Source organism: Triticum urartu, chromosome 6 (genome assembly GCF_003073215.2).
Source record: "Triticum urartu cultivar G1812 chromosome 6, Tu2.1, whole genome shotgun sequence".
Classification (NCBI taxonomy): Eukaryota; Viridiplantae; Streptophyta; class Magnoliopsida; order Poales; family Poaceae; genus Triticum; species Triticum urartu.
Window position 1 is genome coordinate 34,749,416 of NC_053027.1, and position 20,323 is coordinate 34,769,738.

Below are 20,323 nucleotides of genomic sequence, written 5' to 3' on the forward strand. Positions count from 1 at the left end.
AGCTCGGTCCTCGCTATGCCGGTCCCTTTGCTATCCTGGAACGCATTGGGAAAGTGGCTTACCGTCTTCAGCTTCCGGCAGGCGTGTGGATCCATGATGTCTTCCATGTCGGGCTGCTCAAGCCATTCCGCGGTGAGCCATCCGCGGCACCGCCGGCACTTCCACCGATCACAGACGGGCGCCTGCTTCCTGATCCAGAGAAGGCGTTGAAGGCTCAGCTGCGCCGAGGCTCCTGGTACGTGTTGATTCAGTGGACCGGACTACCAGAGGAGGACGCTACTTGGGAGCAGCGCAAGAAGTTCCGCCAGCACTACCCCGACTTTCAGCTCGAGGACGAGTTGTTTGCGCAGGCAGGGAGAGATGTTATGACCGGCCAGGTCTATGGCCGCAGGGGGCCCACTGGGCAGGCTTAGGCCTCAAGTTATCTTAGTTTTATTTTCAGATTATGGTTATATATACAAGTTGTAAGACTATTTCGAGAATTAAGCAATAAGACTATTCTATTGCCCGGCTCCCAGAGGAGCCGGAACTCTAACCCTAGCCACCTCCTTCCTGCGCCGCCGCCCCAGCCGCAAGGACGGCGCCTCGCCGCCGGCCGCCGCGCTCCAGCCCTCGCCCAATTCCCTCCTTCCCCTACACCCTATGCCCTAGGAAGGGCAGAACCCTAGCTCCTAACACCACCGCCCCCCTTTTCTTCAAATCACCCCGAGTGAGCCTTCAGCACTCCACCCCGGGTCTTCTTCGCGCACGCTCTCAGTTCCCAACCCAGGCGATCCTGAGCAGCTCGCTTCTTCGCCGGTCCAGGAGCTGGAGGCAGTGTCGTAGCAGCACTGATTGATCGCCTCCGCAAAGAATCTTCCATTGATGTAGAGACAACCTGATCTTCTCCAAGATCACTCGAGTGCTTGTCCACGGCACGCCCTGAAAACAAATATCATTACGCATAGTCCAAATGCCCCAAATGGAAGCAACACAAGCAATGTTGACGATAGTTTTCTTGTTGTTCATACTCCAAAAGGAAGATAGCTCAGTCATATTATTAGGTATATTGAACCCAAAAGCTTCAGCAACATCACTCCAAATCTGTTTGGCTACTACACACTCAAAGAACAGGTGGTGAACTGATTCATCCTCATTACAGTATAAACAGTTTAGGTTCTCTACCACCCTTCTTTTATTCAGGTTGTCCCTGGTAAGAATTTTATTATTAAAAGCCAACCATATAAAGACTAAGTGTCTGTTAGGCACAACAATTTTCCATAATTTTTTCCAGATTGGGGTAGAGACCCACCCTAGTTAATCATGTTGTAAAAGGTTCTGACCGAATAGACCCCTGATGGCTCCAACAGCCAAACAAGTTGGTCCTCCTCATTGGTCAGATTTTTGGTAGAAATGACCTGGATCAGGTCATGCCACTTTTTCATAAACTCAGCATCCACACACCTGCTAAAGGTGAGTTTCAGGCTAAAACCATCCCACACCTCCGATACTACACATTGTTGTTGTTGACAGATTTCATAAACCCCCCAAAATTGAGTTTTTTAGGGAAGAACCCCCCACCCAAGTGTCATTCCAGAAGCTGGTCTTATAGCCGTTACCCAAATTCCATCTTAAACAACGCCTTACGCCTTCAAGAGCCCAGGTAACCCCCTTCCAAAAAGGTGATCCCACACCCTGTTTGAACCACAACAAAAATTCCCTGTTAACATCAAGTTAAGAAGAATCCCATATACATACAAATCGGATCATTCTTTTACTCAATAGTTCTCCTGGGCTGAAGCAAAGCGATCTGGATTGAAACATTACAAATAGGGAACGACAAGGCAAGGAGTGAGGGATGGATTTGGATACTGTATCGACCTTCGAGCGTACGCGTCTGGCCGCCGGAATCTCGTCTTTGTGGAAGTTAGGGCCTACGTTCATTTGTATCTAGTCGCAGGCCGCCGCCATGGTGATCGCTGATCGGGACGTGGGGCTCGCGGTTCAGGGGTGCCCATGCAAATTTACATGTCTAACTTACGGAGGCAGAGGGCTGGAGGCGGGCGCTTTTTTTTTAGGGAAGGCCATCATGGCTAGCTTTATTAATTTAACATAGGCATTACATCGTCCACAAGCGAAGAGATCAAACAACTCGGGGACTCGTCTGTCCAGTTTAAAGAGGTCTTATTACAATAAGAAAAGTTAGCTAGCACATGCACCGCTTGATTGGAAGAACGAAAACAATGCTTGAAGATAACCTTCCCTATTAAAGAAGAAACATCCACACATTCCGCGAAAATTGCTGTTGCAGCATCCCACCATCTAGATTGGCCATCGCAAAAATTTATGACGTTTAAGAAATCTGATTCTGCCTCCACATGAGGAAACCCAAGGGAGTTTGGAAACACAAGACCATCACGCATCGCCGTTGCTTCAGCCATCATTGCATCTGCAACATGAGGTATATATTTGCATTGTGCTGCTAAAAAGTTCCCTTTATCATCTCTAATTACAGCTGCCGAAGCTCCTGCACTTTCATCTGCAAAATAGGCCGCATCAACATTTACCTTTATGAACATGAGGTCTGGTTTCGTCCACTTCATCTCTCTATTATCATTTTGTTTGCGATTAGCTTCATGATAATTACTAGCAATTGCCAGGACGGACATATGCCACCGCGTGGGATGTGGTGGTCTACCATCATGAGTGAGTTCACATCTTATCCACCATAAGTACCAGCTGCCCACCATAAGAGCTTGTTTAACAATAATATTCGGTTTCAGTGACAAGGGTAAATCTGGTGCAAGGAGTAGATGTTCCAATATAACTGACCCTGAGCGATCGATCAACTTTGCTTCCTCAATCATTCCCGCTATGCCTAGGCGTTCCCAGAGGTGCTTGGCATTGCAACAATCAAACAGTAGATGGCGGACATCTTCCGCATCTTGATAACATATAGGACATGCCCCATTAGTTCCAATATGACGGTTCGTGAGTATGGACTTTAGCGGAATAATACCGTGTAGAGCACGCCAACAAAAAATTTGAATTTTACGTGGGACCTTTTGTTTCCATAGCGTACTCCACACCGCTGGAGTTCTTGAGCCTCCAGGTCGCGCCATCACCATTGCATGTACATGAAAAGATCGTATCCATTGTACTTTGTGTCGGGGATATACCCCGCGGTGTAAACCGGCCGGAAGTATAACCCGGACGGACTAGACGTTTCATTGGTAAACCGCCAGAAGATTGGCGATTTACGTGTCTGGCGGTTCACTGGTATGACGATTCACGGGCCTGAAGACTCATTGATGACCCGGCTGGACTTGGCGGTTTACTTGAGACCCGGTTTACGCTTGGCGATTCACTGGCGACCTACCCTGACCTGGCGGTTTACAAGCAACCCGCCGGAACATTATGACACACTTGTGACCCGGCGGACGGGTCAGATAAATGACAAGGCCCAAGGTCCAGAAGGCCGGTTTATGCTAATGGTGGGCCGGTTTAAGAGAAAAGGTGTATTTCCCTTACAAGGAGTCAAGACCCGGACTTGTATCCGGTTTGTATTAGAAGATAGACTAGTCCTAATCCTAATAGGGCTCTACATGTAACCCGCCCTCCAACATATATAAGGAGGGGCAAGGCTCCCCAAAAGGGAGAAGGGGGACAAGATTGACAAGTTCCACAAGTTGGACAAGTTAGATTTAGACAATAGCTCTCAAGATAGGGCACTCTTGTAACCGTGATCATCATCATCAATATCAATGAAGCAGGATGTAGGCTTTTACCTCCATCGTGAGGGGCCGAACCTGGGTAAAACATCGCGTCTCTCGTCTCGCTCAACCCCTCTCAAGCTACCACATAGATGCGTTGGCCTCGCGACTAAGTCCTGACACTAAGGACATCTGCCGTGACAATTCCACGACAGTTGGCGTCCACCGTGGGGCCTGCATACGGTGGTGTTGAGTTTTTGAATGGGTTTTATCTAGAGTTCGAGGAGTTCGCTTTTGGCCGGATGAAGAAGAGCCGGCTTGAGGCAATCATACGGGATAACCAGGGCTGGTAATACGGCAGAAGGGAGCAAGATCCGTCTAAACTGCCTGGTTGCAAGTTTCGCCGAGGTAAAACAAGATTTTTCAGCTACCGCTAAGCGGAAGCAGTAACACCGAGCTGTATTGAAGGTGGATTCGGTTCCACGCCCGTATTGAGTATTCAAGCTGGACGATGCATACCGGATTGATAAAAAAGGGACGGGCGTTTTGTCGCGGGCGATCAGTCTAAACCGGTTGATTTGACAGCGATCAGGAGGCTTCGATCTGGATAATACTAGCAATTATATCAGCGATGACCAAGTGGCTGGGTATAGACAGCGACAGCTAAAAGTAATGAGCGGCGGCAACAAATCTGCTATTATTACTATCGCCTACGACAAAAAATAAACTACAGCAGCAGACGCCCAAGGCACCCAGACAAAAACATGTTCGAGGCATGTGCCCACTAGCCCCGTTTGATGATGCACGTACATGGAGTGGCAATCTGCCGAAGTCAAAGGCCGAAAGAAAAGGAGAATAAGGAAAGGACTATTACTAGTACGGGAGGTCTAGTACTAGTACTATTCATCAAATGAATTAGCACAGGGCCCAAAGTCTCACAAGGATGTGATATCAAAGGATCGTCAACCACGTACCTCCAGATAAATGTCAGAACTAATAAGGACATGCGACAGCCTTTGCGAAAAAAAAAAGATAAAAAAAAGGAGGAGTAGCTACTACCTGAAGCCGTCCTCTGCTCCAAGTCGCCGAAGTCACGGGCTGGCCGCGTTTCCGCTGACCTCACCACGGCGTTTCACCGCTACGCCTGCCGGCTTGCCTGCCTTTTCTGCCGCGCTTCACTCCCAAATTTATATATGGATCATCTGCCATACGAACAAATCAGATGCTATTTTTCTAAACGTTTACTGGTATAATTAAGTATCATCCAAAGCTTTTTTCACGGTATGCTATGCTATACACAGGTCAACAGACTTATGGCCAAGGTATGATCCGGTCCTCGTGCACCGGCGTCGGAGGCAACGTATACATCTGCACCGCCCGTGCCGGACGTTTAAAGACCTGGAGAATAACCCGGAGGGTTTCTGCTTGAACCACCGGGACCATATTGAGTCGCCGACCAGCCTAAACCGCCTCTGTCGCGACGAACAGATCATCTGTTGTCCGAACAAAAAACATCAGGTGATATCCATCTAAATCTAGTTTCTTGGTATATATTGTTCTTATCAAGGGAACAATTACTTTGGACCGGATATTATGATATGCAGGACAATTATTCATTATAAAACATGGTTTATACCATGGGTACGGAGTACGCGCTGGCAACGTCCAGCCCGGTGGTCGTCCGTGCCACATTACACGATGAATGGACACGTACAAGCTGCCGCCCGTACAGCCCGGTCTACATCAATTAGCCGGGACTGCGCTTGTGATTGACTCACGCGTCTGCACCAGCTTACAACTCCATGAATGACTCACCCGTCCGCTCTCGCGGCCGGTTCACGCGTGCGCGCCGGTTTACAACGCTGCGGTCGATTCTCCCGTCCGCACCAGCGTACAATGCCGTGGCCGACTTATCTGTCTGAGCCGCCTCTGATGTTGCGGTCATCTTTGTCGTCCGTCTCTCGCGGCCTGGTCTACATCAACATACCAGGCCGCACTTGTCTGGATGGACTGTTTATTGACTATGAGCAAGTCACTACTTGGAAAGCCCTGTTTTCTTCTAACAAATTGGAGGTAAATTATCATATATTATCAGCCACCGTCTGCACTGGATGGTTCAATGGGTAGGCGCACAAGTCGCCGCCACTACAGTTTGGTTAACTTCAAATCGCCAGTTGGAAGGAACCATTGGCCGAGTTGCTGACACGGCTCATACGTGATCATTTATAACCCGCCGCAGTCACCTCAACCTTCTGTGGATTCACACCGTGCTATCAGCGCCAATGATATACAAGTTATGCCGGTTTATATCACGGTCAAATATGGAGAGTGTCAAGCCAACTCCTCGAGTTACCTTTGAGATTCGGGGGCTACGATGACATGACTCAGCAAATCTTGCCAGTTTCAGCCGGTTTAAGAACCCCAGGACGATGGAGGGAAAGATAACCCAGTCCTGGAGGCTACTGTTATATTGATGAAAATTTAAAGGCCGTCCGAAAATTTCCGGTTTAGAAAGTATATGACAGTTACGAAATCCCGGCTCAATGAAGAAGATCCGGGTCATCAGAAAGGATTCCGGTTTAAAATCCGGCTCAAGGGAAGTCAGTCTGACTGAAGCTCTCAAATATCTGGTTTACAGTCCGGTTCAAGGGAAATCTGTTCTCCCACAAAGCTCTAAAGCGCTCAAATCCGGTTTAACAATGTCCGGTTCAAAAAGGAATTAACTTCTCGAAAGTTCGAGTTTAAAGGCCGTCAGAAAATTGTCCAGTTGAAAATGAAGATTCCGGTTTAAAATCCGGTTCAAGGGAAAGATATCTTCCACAAAGCTTTGAAGCTCTCAATATCCGGTTCAAAATCCCGGTTCAAGAAGAATTTATCTCTTGCAAAAAGTTAAAAGTTGCCGAAGAGGACTTACTGCCATGATGTGCGGTTCAAACATGGGTATCCCGCCTTATTGGCCTATCATATTATTGATCACTTGGGGGCTTGGTCGTATCCGAACCATAGCTACACCTCTAGATCGGCGCAATGCCACATTATCACTTGGGGGCTTGGTCGTGTCCGAACCATAGCAACACCTTTTGATAGGCGTAAAGCCACAGCATCACTTGGGGACTTGTGGTCACGTCTGAACCATAGTCACGCCTCTTGATCGGCCTAGTGCCACAGCATCACTTGGGGGCTTTGGTCGAACCCAAACCATCGCTATACCTCTTGATCGGCGTAATGCCAATGCATCACTTGGGGACTTGTGGTCACGTCTGAACCATAGTCACGCCTCTTGATTGGCCTAAGGCCACAGAATCACTTGGGGGCTTGGTCGAACCCGAACCATTGCCACACCTTTTGATCGGCATAATCCCATTGTTTCATTTGGGGACCTAGCTGACTTGAACCATAGCTATGCCTATCAAGGGCTTGGTCGTGTCCGACCATGGTAACGCCATTTGATCGGCTCAATAGCCTCTTTTTGCAGATTGTTTTATCATTGCCTTTGAATTTTTTTTTCATTTGGACATATATTTCTTTTGTTGCGTTTTGAAAACCGACAATTTCTTAAACCGTTTCGACTGTCAATTATAAATTGACGGAACACGGTCAAATCTTAATACGGAGACTATCTGCCCGGTTTGATTTTCTGTTACCATCCTATTATGGAGTAAACCGGTGTTTATCAACCCGGCTCGGCTTTCAACTACAAGTTGTCAGTACATGATCAAATTATAATCCGGAGACTATCAGCCCGGTCTGGTTTGACTACGAGTCGCCAGTATTATATATGGTTAAACCGGTGTTTATCACAACCCGATACGGTTTTATTATAAACCGGCACAATATGAAAGGAGTTATCATTACTCAAGATTGGGGTTATCACTCTTACTACAAAAAGTTGGTAAACCAACGATGTGATTCAATGTCATAGGTATGATGTATTTCATATTTGATTATTCTTAAGTGCAGCCTCGGTTATAAACCCAGGTTATATGTCGGGCATTATGACCCGTCCGGCGGTAAACCGCCAGGACACTTTAAACTTGTTGTATGCAGAAACAGGTGGAATAAAATATGACGATAAATTATCCGGTGTTTATTAAACCGGCCTAGCTTTCGACTATATGTCGCCAGTATGATGATAAATTATCCGGTGTTTATTAAACCGGCCTGGCTTTAAGACGATAAGTTGCCAATATATGATGAGAAATTATCCGGTGTTTATTAAACCGGCCTGGCTTTCGACTATAAGTCGCCAGTATATATTTGGATTGCGCCATTGGAATCATGCGCTTATAAATCATTGGGTTATATTATTCAAATAGCCAAACTTGGCTGAATTTCCATTATGATGTTGAATGAATAAGGTTTTCATACCGGATTATGTTATCTTGAATAGCCAACATGGCTGGATTTTATTATGGTTATTAATAACCGGTATTATTGAGGTTTTCAAATTCGCTTTAGTGCAATGGCTATTATATTATCAATGGATATGGTTTATTTTACAATTGAAGGAATAGTCCCGAGTCGCTGCAGGCTCACGACCCGGCACTTGAGCACTTGAGGGCTACATTATTCAACTGAAGATTATATCAAATATGCAAGTCTCATGTCGCTGCAAGCATGCACCATGACACTTGGGGGCTAATGCAAAGTCATTTTTACTAGTCTTATTGAAGACCCGAGTCATCATATTATAATGAGCCGGCCCTTGGGGGCTACCAATTGCTCCTGTCAACAATTCAAGGTACACAAGTTTTCCTCCATAATATTGAAGGATCCATTGCTCAGTTGGTAAAGCACAAAGCTCTTAACCTTGTGGACGTGGGTTCAAGCCCTACGATGGAAGCTACATTATAAGATATTATTTTCATTGAAGTATAGATCAAGTCCCGATTCAGTATTATCTTACTAAGCCGACCCTTGGGGGCTACACATCACTGCTAAATTCTACATAATTATATTTACAAAATTCCTGCTCATTATTGCATAATGACCCGGCCCTTGGGGGTTACACTGATTGAAGTTTTTATAAGCAATTACAAGTCTCAGGTTGCTGCAAGCATGACAACCCGGTCCTTGGGGGCTACATATATGGAGTACTCAGTTTATATAATTGAGATGAACAAACCGGATTTCGTCAAGGTTGAAACACTTATTGGAGCTAGTATTAAGTTATCACTATGTTCTCCTCTTAAGACTTGGGGGCTACAGGTATTATGCATATAAAGGAGGAACATCTTCATTTTATCAATTTTGAGCAAATCAGGAAGATCAATTACATGACCCGGTGTTGACAACAATTATGACCCGGTGCCATCAATATTTATAAACCGGCCATTTTGGTAATATTAAACCGGCAAGTTTTACATCTTCAAACCGGCTGAATATCAGATAAGTATTTCAAGACCCATATTTCTTAAACCGGCGCTTTGGGAGCTGAGTCAAAGGAGTTATTCTTCACAATATTTCTCTGTGACAAACCAATGTCGACAAATTGATTATGAAGCTGGTCTGTTGACCCGGACTTCCCTGAAGGAGGAAATAACAAGGACTTAAGGGTGATCAGGTACCGGTTTATAAGAATTCTTAACCCGGAGCACAACCTGTCAAATTTGTTCTTGTGTTTGTTTTGCAGCATAAGTTTACCATGGATAAATCCAAGCTAAACTTGGGGGCTAATGTCGGGGATATACCCCGCGGTGTAAACCGACCGGAAGTATAACCCGGCCGGACTAGGCGTTTCATTGGTAAACCGCCAGAAGATTGGCGATTTACGTGTCTGGCGGTTCACTGGTATGACGATTCACGAGCCTGAAGACTCATTGGTGACCCGGCTGGACTTGGAGGTTTACTTGAGACCCGGTTTACGCTTGGCGATTCACTGGCGACCTGCCCTGACCTGGCGGTTTACAAGCAACCCGCCGGAACATTATGACACACTTGTGACCCAGCGGACGGGTCAGATGAATGACAAGGCCCAAGGCCCAGAAGGCCGGTTTATGCTAATGGTGGGCCGGTTTAAGAGAAAAGGTGTATTTCCCTTACAAGGAGTCAAGACCCGGACTTGTATCCGGTTTGTATTAGAAGATAGACTAGTCCTAATCCTAATAGGACTCTACATGTAACCCGCCCCTCCAACATATATAAGGAGGGGCAGGGCTCCCCAAAAGGGAGAAGGGGGACAAGATTGACAAGTTCCACAAGTTGGACAAGTTAGGTTTAGACAATAGCTCTCAAGATAGGGCACGCTTGTAACCGTGATCATCATCATCAATATCAATGAAGCAGGATGTAGGCTTTTACCTCCACCGTGAGGGGTCGAACCTGGGTAAAACATCGCGTCTCTCGTCCCGCTCAACCCCTCTCAAGCTACCACATAGATGCGTTGGCCTCGCGACTAAGTCCTGACACTAAGGACATCTGCCGTGACAATTCCACGACACTTTGTATGCTGATTTCACAGAGAAAAACCCTTTATGATCCGGGTGCCATGCGATAAAGTCCTCGAAAGCCCCATAGTTGAAGGGAATTTGCAAGATCCTGTCTACATCAACCGATATGAATATAGATCTGATCAGATCCTCGTCCCAAAAACCAGTCATAGGGTCAATTAGATCATGAACTCGTGATATCAGTGTTTGCCCCCGATTCGATAAAACTCTCCTGTTCGGACTAGACGGTATCCAGGGGTCGCTCTAGATGTTAATGTTCTCACCGGTACCAACCCGCCAGATATACCCCAACTTAAATGTTTCAAGACCTTTCATAATGCTCTGCCACGTAAACGAAGCACCACTCTTCAGGGTAGCTTGTAATAAACTTTCATTAGGGAAGTATTTTGCTTTCAATACTCTTGCACACAGGGAATCCGGGTTAGTGATCAACCGCCAAACTTGCTTTGAGAGCATGGCAAGATTAAAAGAATAGAGATCTCTGAACCCCATACCCCCTCACTTTTTGGGGGCGGGCGCTTTGTTGCAAATTTTTCAACAACTGAGCACATACGCACGATTTAGATCGTATGCTTCAAAACGAGAGGATACAGGGATGCACGAGGGATCCCAGATTCACGTGATACGACGCCGTGGTTTTGGGCTTGGGCTTTGGAGTTTCCCAAATTAATGGTACATGCTATAGTAGAAGAAAAAAAAAGAATAAATACCTTCCAATATGCCTATTTCTGTTTCAATATGTGTCGGCTCAAACAAAAAGTTTCAATTTGTGTGTTTTTTTCCTGCGAATGGAACATTTCATTACTTATTGAGTGGATTAATCACTTAAGTGGACACATGATGGGCGTCCCATATGAAGATCCCTCAAGGAGGGATGGAGAGAGGGACGAAATCCACGAAACGGAGGATTATCCGGGCCAAGACTTTGTAGGTCTCTACCAATTTACAACTATGGGTTCTGAACCCAATGAAATTCGTAAATCCTTCACTCGTTTAGTTTTTATCGTAAGTGGGAATTACACCATAATTAACATAGTCGATCCCGATGTGACCTAAGCCTTTAGCTTCTCCATTGCATGGTAGGATGTTGTTGTCGAGCCAGTAGTGCAAAGCAAGGTTTTTTTTTCCTTGATTCTGATTTTTTCGGTAGGGACCAGGAAAATCTCAGAATTTTCAGACATTTTTCGTCCAAATTTTTCAAATGAATTTTGAATTCGAAAATTTTATTCCTCAATATAAAGTGTATGCGCCTTAATTTAACATAGCGATGTGCCTGTTCTAGTGGCCAGCTCGCTAGTTCGAATCATGCTTCCTATGTCGGGCTACTTTAATTTTATAATTTTTCTAAAGGAAAAACTTTAAAAAGTAAGCTGGCAAAACTAGGATTCGGCCCTGTGACCACCGAAGGTAGGCAAGCGACTCGTAAAATCGTACTACGAGTATCCTTGTGTTCAAAACGCCATATGGGTGATATTTGACAAATATTAGCTGTATAAATTCAAATAATTTAAATTTTTCAGGCGATATTTGAGTATTTCGCTGGGTAATGAAAGGTCCGGTTTTTGACCGGTTTCCGAAAATCTCGAGAAGCTCTGTTTTCGACTTGGAGCAGCGTTTGTTGACGAGCCACAAATTCATCGTTGTAGTGGTCCCCACGTACTTGGAATTCAATTTTGTTTAGCACTTTCGCATTCAATACAAAGAACCTGACAAAATCAATCTGTTGCTCAGAGCCTTTGAATAACTTCAACACCACTATCTTTAGATGGGTCTGAAGGCATTCCACTGGATGTAGTGGGTCATACTGATGTTCATTTTGCTTAAACGTCCTATAGTGTGCGTGGAGCCGCGAAACCAAAAAAATGCATATATTAAAGCGTTGCTAACTAGACTAGTTAATATGTCAGTCAAAGCATACAATTAAAGCAAGCAAAGATGAATACTCACGGTGACATAGAGCTTTTCCAAACAGGGGAACCACCTGAGGACGTCAAGAACTGCATTCAATTGAGGATTATTAGAACACCCGAGGGCCAAAACCTTCACGGTGTGTATCGAGTTTGCCGAGCTGACTGGGCTCATTCCCTGGAGAAAACAAACCGACATAAAAAATAATTATTTGTATGTAAGAATGCTGAATGATGGCTGTTGCTACTTGCTACTACCTAGAAGACTAGGAGTTACTGAACAAGGCTTTCGCCTCGCTTTATATATAACTCCTGAAAGACCAGGAGTTTGCACGCGCCGGGTGAGAAAGGCCCGAATATCTCCAATTTAGGTGCCCTAATAACCCGGATAATCATACAATCATTCAGGTGACAATAAGGGAATAATAACCTTTCAAGGCGAGGAGCATCCTCAAGGACCAATTCTTTTTTTTCAGGAGAGCTATCGCGGAAGCCAATGCTTCTAATTGTAAAATAGGGTCTGGCATATGGTACATATATATATATTTGTATACGTATATGATTGTATTATGATCATCTATATAAAGAGATTGAGGTTAGATGTTAGCCATCCATGTAAAATCCTAAACCCTGTGTTTCAACTCTAATAGTCGGCGAGCAAACACGGAGACAACCGGCAGCATGAACTTGGACCAAGCATAAGCTCTCCAAGACATGACAGCCAGAGAGCAGTCTGTGGAATCCGTCCACTGAGATGGAAACGTCAACTAGGGTGAGCTGCTTGAGGACAGGGCAATTCATGGACAGTGCGACTGCATTGAGGAAATGGCAATCCCTGATGTCGGCAACAAGGAGAGTGGATGCGGAGCGGAACGCGGATCGTGGCAACCTATATTTGGTCTTGGTCTCGCGTGCAGAGAGGTAGTCATGGCTCAGGGTGGACGACACAAGCGGTCTTTCGGACCGGCTCGTGGCCCGCTCGGTCCTGGCCAGCTCGGGCCTAGCCCGTTTAAAAAATCAGTCGGTCTGAGCTCAAGAATCAGGCCCGACAAAGCTTCGCTCTGGTCCGGGCTTTAACCGAGCCGACCGAGAAAACTTAGTCACCGCCGCCGCTGTTCCTCTCGTCGTCGCGGCCACCGGTAGCCCCTGGGTGAACCATCGTGTCCCCGAATTTCCCCTACTCTTCCTTCCTCTCCTCCCCATGCGCCATAGCCTCTTGCTGCCACTCGCCATCACTGCTGTACTTGCACCGCCGCCAATCTGGAGTTCTCGACCATGGCAATGGCTGTCGTTTGAACGCAGCTTGCACACTGGCCACCAGCTAGCCCAGGTAGGCGAACGCCTCGCCGGCGCCACCAGGATGAATTGGACGGCCTCTTGCATGTGTGGGCGCTTCACCAGGTTCGCCATGATGTACTGCAGCTCCGAGGCCACTATTTCAGTTCGTGCACCGACGAACTCGGCGCACAAGCCCATGATTTCTCCGTCGGCGAGCCAACACTGCCGCCTTCAATTGCTACCGTTGTGGTCTTCCAAGACCTAGAGGGCGATGAGCGTGTCCACATACGCCGGCGGCTCGCTGTCAGTTTGTAAAATTTCAGTTTCGTCAGTACGGTTAGTAGTTCAGTTAGCTAGTCTGTCAATAGATTCAGTTAGATGGTTAGCCAGTTTCGCTCGCAGGACCTAAACAGCAGCTAGATGGTTAGCTAGATTCAGTTAGATGGTTAGCTAGATTCAGTAAATCCTCTCCCTCTCTCTCTCTTGTGAGATCGGCAGCTATCTGCAACTACATAAACATCAGCTAAATAGGACCTAAACGCAACAAAAAACAGCCTGGCAGGCAACATCGTTGGTCGGTCCATTTGGTCCTCTCGGGCTTGACCGAGCTGACCCCCAAACGGTCCGGTCCCAGAAAAGCAGCTCGTTGGACAACTCGGTCCGGTCCGGACCGGACCGCTGGCGGCCGGCCCAAATGACGCTCGGACCGGGACCGGCCCGGCCCGGACCGTGTGCACCCTAAGTCATGGTCGCCGATCTCGAGCTCCTGGAGGTTGGCGAGGGCTCGGGAGTCTAGCCACCTCTCCACGTCTGCGTAGAGGTCGCCGGCATGCAGGCTGGGGAAGGAGAATCGGCGGGCAGGGCCAGGGTGCTGGGAGATTATCTTGGAGACAGAGGAGGAGGGGACGAAGTAGCGATGGAAGCCTGGGGGCAGGTGACGACCTCGAGGTTGAGTGGCGCGGAGCACCGGTGGCGCCATCGGCGGCAGAGGACCTGCGTGCGGCTGCCGTCCTTGGTAGGGAGGAGGGAGATGATGGTGTCGAGAAGGGCATCGGAAGCTTGCTGGTGAGATCGTCGGTGTTCACGTCGCAGTGGCCGCTGCACGCCCGCTTCCGCGCGGCTCCATGGGATTCTCGCCGCCGCCTCCTTCTTCTTCATGGTGGGCCATTGGCGAGATGCATGGTTTGGACTTTTGGTCTTGGGCTTTGTTGGACTTAGATTTCCCAAACTAAATGCTATAGTTAAGTTGAACTCCCCTCATAAGGAACTCCCTCCCTCCCTCCTCCCAGGTCACCTTGCTCGCGACCGGGAGGAAACCCTAGCTGCCGCCGACAGGGTCCCACGCCTTCTCCTCCTCCACCTCGCCACCGCCAGAGGGCGCGGCCAGGTGAAGCCTGGTCGGCGCCGGCGCCGGCAAGGAGAACTCGCCACTTCGCTCGGCGGGCTCAAGGCGGGCCGAGGCGGTTGGGCCGAGGTGTCGTGCTAGCGGCGGGTGCGGCAGCGCGGTGGTGCGCCGGAACTGACTGACGGTGGCGTGGCTGCGGCGTGCTGGAGGTGCGCGCCTAGGGGGCGGTTCTGGTCACGGCTCCGCTAGATCTGGCCCTTCGGGCGGCGGCCCCTGCCTCGTCTTCCGGCCGGTGGGAGTGGCACCGTGACAGTGGTCGTGGACCCTCTCTCGTCTGCTCCTTGGCTGGTGGATGTGGCGGACGGTGGCGGCCTGTTGGTGGACGCCAGCGGCTCAGGGGGTGCCGTTGGCTGGCCGGTGGTGGTGGGGCGCACCGGGGAGGGAGGGAGGGGCCTCTTGGTCCCTGTCCCTGGTGGCACAGTGTGGCAGCTGCGGCGAGGATGAGGTCAGCGCCTGCGGAGAGGTCGAGGCCGGCGGCTGCTGGCAACCCTCTCCCCTACCTGGATCTGGCCAGTTGGGCCGTCTTCTCGCCAAGGGTTCGTTTTGGGGTGAAGGAAGTGTCTTCTACCTCCCATCGGTCGGTTACGTCCATTAACCTCCGTGGTGGTTGCGGAGGGGTCATGGATGTCGGGGCGGCAACCTCGGTGGTGGTAGTCGCATTACTTGTGGGCGAGCTGCGCGACTCAGGTGTGGACTGGTTGCTATGGCCGCTGGAGCGGCGTGGCGGCCGGTGCTTCGGCGAGCGGTGGCGTTTCGAAGGTGGAGCTTGCGTGCCAGGGGAGATCCCTTGCTCGGCTTCAGTCGGACCGACAGCGGCGGCGTCTCCTTCCTGAAGGCGTCGTCATGGCTACTCCCCCCCTTCGAATGATACAGGTGAAAGCCATGATCCTTTGGATCCGGCGGCGACAGCGCTCCGGTGTCGTTCCCCTTCTTGAAGGCGTTGTCTTGGAGGCCTACATTCGCCGAGCTCAACCTTGTCTCTCCGTGATAGTCTGTCATGGTGGATTACTCCGACCTCTTCAAGCTCTGCCCTCATTGCTCATTTGTTGTATGCATGGAGTGTTGGGGTGATGTTGTTGTTCATGTACCTGTTGTATCCGGCCTTGGTTGTGTTGTGTGGTGGTGTGGTGTGGTGTTGTGTGGTTTCCGTTGTTTGTGTAGGTGATCATTGCTTTATAATATAAAGCGAGGGAAACCTTTTTTGGGTAAAAACAAGAAAAGATTCTAAAAAAAAACCTTGCAATAGGGTGTGTTTTATTCAGTACGTGCTTTCCTTTTTTGTCTTTTTTTGCAGGTTATTCTTTTTCTTTGTCTCACAGATATGAATATATTTGAAATTTAAAGGGGCATCAACTGCGAGATTGAGTTCACATTAATATATACTCCCTCTGTTCCCAAGTATAAGTCTTTTTAGAGATTCCAACAAGTGACTACATACGAAGCAAAATGAGTGAATCTACACTCTAAAATATGTATACATACATCCATATGTTGTAGTCCATTTGAAATGTCTAGAAAGACTTATATTTAGTAACGAAGGGAGTATAAGATTTATGTATAGTAAAACTGGCATTGGGTTGTAAAGGTTCAGATATCCACCGGGTTGTTGCTAGGCTATAGCTGGGGAGAAGTTGGTGAGGCATTTAAACCAAATTCATATGAATTTATACTGGTTTACCGATGCACACAACCATCAACTTAAGTCATTACATAAGGAAAATGGGAGGAGAAAAGTAAGGATCGAAATATTTCAGATCAGGCTAGTTCCGATCATCAGTTCCTCTCCAATCATGAAGATATACTTGCTACGGTACCATTCTTATTCCGGGAGGAAGTATTGGATGAAGAACAATGTATTCTTGCAAAATGATCAGAAGAAATCATCCATAGTATCCTGATACTACATTATAGTACTAACTTAGCAAAATACAACTATCTTGTACATGCCACAAAACTGAATTAGCAATCATGCATACTATCCCAATACTTTGTATTTGCTTCCAAAGTTTACTAATGATTCTATCATGCCTATGAGAAAGATATATGTATGTCCAGTGACAAAATGTAGCCAACTCCATCAAAACTGCTTTAAGTTTATTAAGGGCCTTAAGCCTCTTTTACTCAAGAATGTAGGATACCCCATACACAGTGATAAAGGTGCAGAAAAACTGGGTTCTGCAAGCAAGAAAGATGTTTAGAAACACTACTCCCTCCAAAATAAGTGTCTCAATTTTAGTACAAGTTTGCACTAAAGTTAATACAAAGTTGAGATGTTAGTACAAAGTTGAGACACTTACTTTAGGACCGAGGGAGTATTACTTATCTAGTAGTAATGTTGAAACAAGGTAAGAAGCATGTTTCAGCTGTTTAGAAACAGGATTCCTGGCAAAGCCCACACTATTTTTCAGGTCCGTGGCCCAAATTAATGCCGTTAGAAAAAATTACTTGCTAATTTGTACAAGGACAAGATAAATTTAATTTCAGTAAACTCAAACTTTAGTAACAGATCAACCACTAGCAGGCAACCCCATTTTGCTCTAGGATCATTAGCCAAACTTCAACCTGAAATAGAAAATCACAGAAGTGCCTGCTTCCTAGATAGAAACCATAGTGTACAGGTTGACCTTTCATAAGCATCATACATATGCTATGTGTATGAAAAGAAATCTAATCCGCAACTAAACTTCTCATACCGCGTTATATAACTGAAAGGACAGTTAAGTTTCCAACACAAGCACGTGTTTCTACCCCAGCTTAGGCAGAAAAGGAAAAAACAGATTGCACGGGGCCAGAGGAGTTCTGGCGGCTGGGATAACGATTTTCAGCAGTTTTCTTGTTGCATTCCTACCCATTACAGCATTTCAGCAGTTTGCTCTTTTTTGCATTAACCCCATCTAGAAAATGAGCACATTACAGTGCAACCTTCAGCCATCAACCCTGTCTAAGGCAGTCTGAAGGGGTCAGGCAGTGACAAATCGTGGATATGCTTGGTGACATGGTCATCAGTACAACCACTAATATTCCTGAATGTAAATTGAGCATATCGAGAAGCTCTGTTTCCGACTTTGAGCAGCGCGCGTTGACGAGCCACAAATTCATTGTTGTAGTAGTCCCCGCAAACATGGAATTCAATTTTCTTTAGCAATTTCGCATACAAAATAAAGAACATGACAAACTCAATCTGTTGCTCAGAGCCTTTGAATAACTTAAACACCACTCTCTTTAGATGGGTCTGAAGGCACACTGGATGTAGTGGGTCACACTGCTGCTCATTTTGCTTAAACGTCCTATAGTGTGCGTGAAACTGCAAAACAGAAAAACATATGCATATGTTAAAGCGTTGCTAACTAGGCTAGTTGATATGCATGTCAATCAAAGCATACATTTAAAGCGAGCAAGGGTGAGTACTCACTGTGACATAGAGCTTTTCCAAACAGGGGAACCACATGAGCACGTCAAGAACTGCACCCAATTGATGTTCAGAACACCCGAGGGCCAAAACCTTCACGGTGCATATCGAGTTTGTCGAGCTGACCAGGCTCATTCCCTGAAGAAAACAACCAACATCAAAAACAATTATCTCCATGTAAGAATGCTGAATGATGTCTGTTGCTGCTACCTGGAAGACCCGGAGTTCACACGCGCCTGTTGAGAAAGGTCCAAATATCTGCAGTTTAGGTGCCCAAATAACCCGGATAGTCACAGAATTATTCCGGTCACAATACGGTAATAATAACCTTTCAAGGTGAGGAGTATCCTCGAGGACCAATTCGGCTTTTCTACGAGAGCCTTTGCGGAAGCCAATGCTCCTAAGAGTTGTCGAGCTAACACGGAGGCAACCAGCAGCATGAACTTCCAGCATGGCTAAGCTCTCCAAGGCATGGCAGCCGGAGAGCAAGCCGTGGAACACATTCGCAGGGATCGAAACACAATCCAAGGAAAGCTGGTTGAGGAGGTAGAAATTCATGGAGCATGTGATCGCGTCCGGGAAATTGCAACCCATTATCTTGGCAACGAGAAGTGTGGATGCGGAGCGGAACACGGATTGCGGCAATGTATAGCCGGTCTTATATCCAGCGTAATTGGTGATGTCGAGTTCCTGGAGGTTGACGATGGCTCGGGAGTCCAACCAGCTCTCCATCTCAGGGAGGTCGCCGTCGATCAGGTGCTTGAGGCAGAATCGGCGGGCGGGGCCAAGGTGTTGGGAGATTATCTTGGAGACGGCGGAGTGGTGGACCGCGGAGGGATGATGGTGCCCAGGACAGGGTCCGAGAGGCCCGGTGACGACCTCGAGGTTAAGAGGAGCAGAGCGCCACAGGTGGCGCCATCGGCGGGAGAGGATCTGCGTGCGGCCGCCGTCCTTGGTGGGGAGTAAAGAGATGATGGTGCCGATGACGGCGTCCGGGAGGCGGCTGATGAAATCGCCGGCGTTCACACCGCAGTCGCCACTCCGCGCGGCTCCATGGGACTTTCGCTCCTTGCGAGCGGATCGCGCCGCCGCTGCCTTTTTCTTCTCCATGGCCGGCGGCTGGCGAGACGGAGCGAGGGTTTGTGGGGAATTCGGCGGACGTAGTAGTGAAAACAAGAAAATCCCCTCAAACAAAGAGCAAAGAGAAGTCGTCTAAAAAAAGAAAAGAAAAAGATAGTGCAAAATAGAAACCTTGCAACGTGGGGGGTGGGGGTGTTTTAGTTTGTTCGTGTTTTTCTCTTTCTTTTCTCTAATCGAATATAAATATATTTATAATTTAAGGGGAAATCAGCTGTGAGATCGAATTTACACTTGAAATATCAATGTATAGTTGTATAGGCTCAGATAGGCATAAGCTTGGTGCTTGGCTATAACTTGAAATATCAATGTACAGTAAAATTGGCACTTGGTTATATAGGTTTAGAATTTCAAATAGCCATAAGGTTGGTGCTAGGCTATAGCCCACGAGAGAGTAAAATTCACAGGACTACCACAATCATGTCATACAATGCAAAAAACCACCAACTTATAACACGTTGCAGACACTGATGGTAGATGCTAAGCTTTTGGATGACATCATTAATCGGCTGGGTCCACCCATCAGGCTGAGTTGGCAAGAAAAAAAAATGCCACATAGGCAAATTGGACTAGTCTTCTTCTTTTCTCCTCTCCTCTATCCATAGAGATTTTATCAAACACCATTGTGCATCTCTTCTAAGTGAGTACAAGAAGAAGCCGCCAACGCCTCCCCTGCACCAAGGACTGGCCCCGAAAAAGAGAGCCCCCCCCCCCCCCGGTAGCGCTCTACCGCTGTTGCGGCGGGGGCAACGCACGCTGGCTGCCGGAGCTGGAGGCGCAACCGTTGGGCACCGGGAGGGCGTGACACCTGCCCATGCACCACTGACGGAGCTGGTAGCACGGTTGTCGGGCGCCGAGGCCGGGGGGGGGGGGGGGGGGGGGGGGGGGGGGGGGGGGGGGGGGGGGGGGGGGGGGGGAGGTGCTGATGGGCATGCCCGTGGGTGCGCTGGTGTTGTCCGTGGGACGGCGACGACCATGCCTATGCCGGCGGGCATGTAGCCTTCAAGCTGCAGTCAGCCATGAGGGCCGCTTTGCGCACCGTGGAG

General features: G+C 47.8%; 1 protein-coding gene and 1 pseudogene across 1 annotated transcript; both read right to left on the reverse strand.

Annotated features, from left to right (window-relative positions):
• Positions 1–753: 753 nt before the first annotated feature.
• LOC125516491 lies at positions 754–15,730 on the reverse strand (annotated as a pseudogene).
• A 1,942-nt stretch (positions 15,731–17,672) lies between these two features.
• Positions 17,673–19,250, reverse strand: LOC125516492 (putative F-box/LRR-repeat protein At5g02700). Its single transcript, XM_048681918.1, has 4 exons — positions 18,351–19,250; positions 18,144–18,278; positions 17,881–18,035; positions 17,673–17,799 (listed from the first exon to the last, which is right to left on the reverse strand). Exons 1-4 carry the CDS (start codon positions 19,248–19,250, stop codon positions 17,673–17,675), a joined length of 1,317 nt encoding a protein of 438 aa, XP_048537875.1.
• Between the last annotated feature and the right edge of the window lie 1,073 nt (positions 19,251–20,323).

Coding starts and splice junctions, on each gene's coding strand:
- LOC125516492 (XM_048681918.1), bottom strand. CDS start 19,250: ATGGAGAAGAAAAAGGCAGCGGCGGCGCGATCCGCTCGCAAGGAGCGA. Junction 18,279..18,350: donor GTGAACTCCGGGTCTTCCAG/GTAGCAGCAACA, acceptor TGTTTTCTTCAG/GGAATGAGCCTGGTCAGCTC. Junction 18,036..18,143: donor TGGAAAAGCTCTATGTCACA/GTGAGTACTCAC, acceptor TCTGTTTTGCAG/TTTCACGCACACTATAGGAC.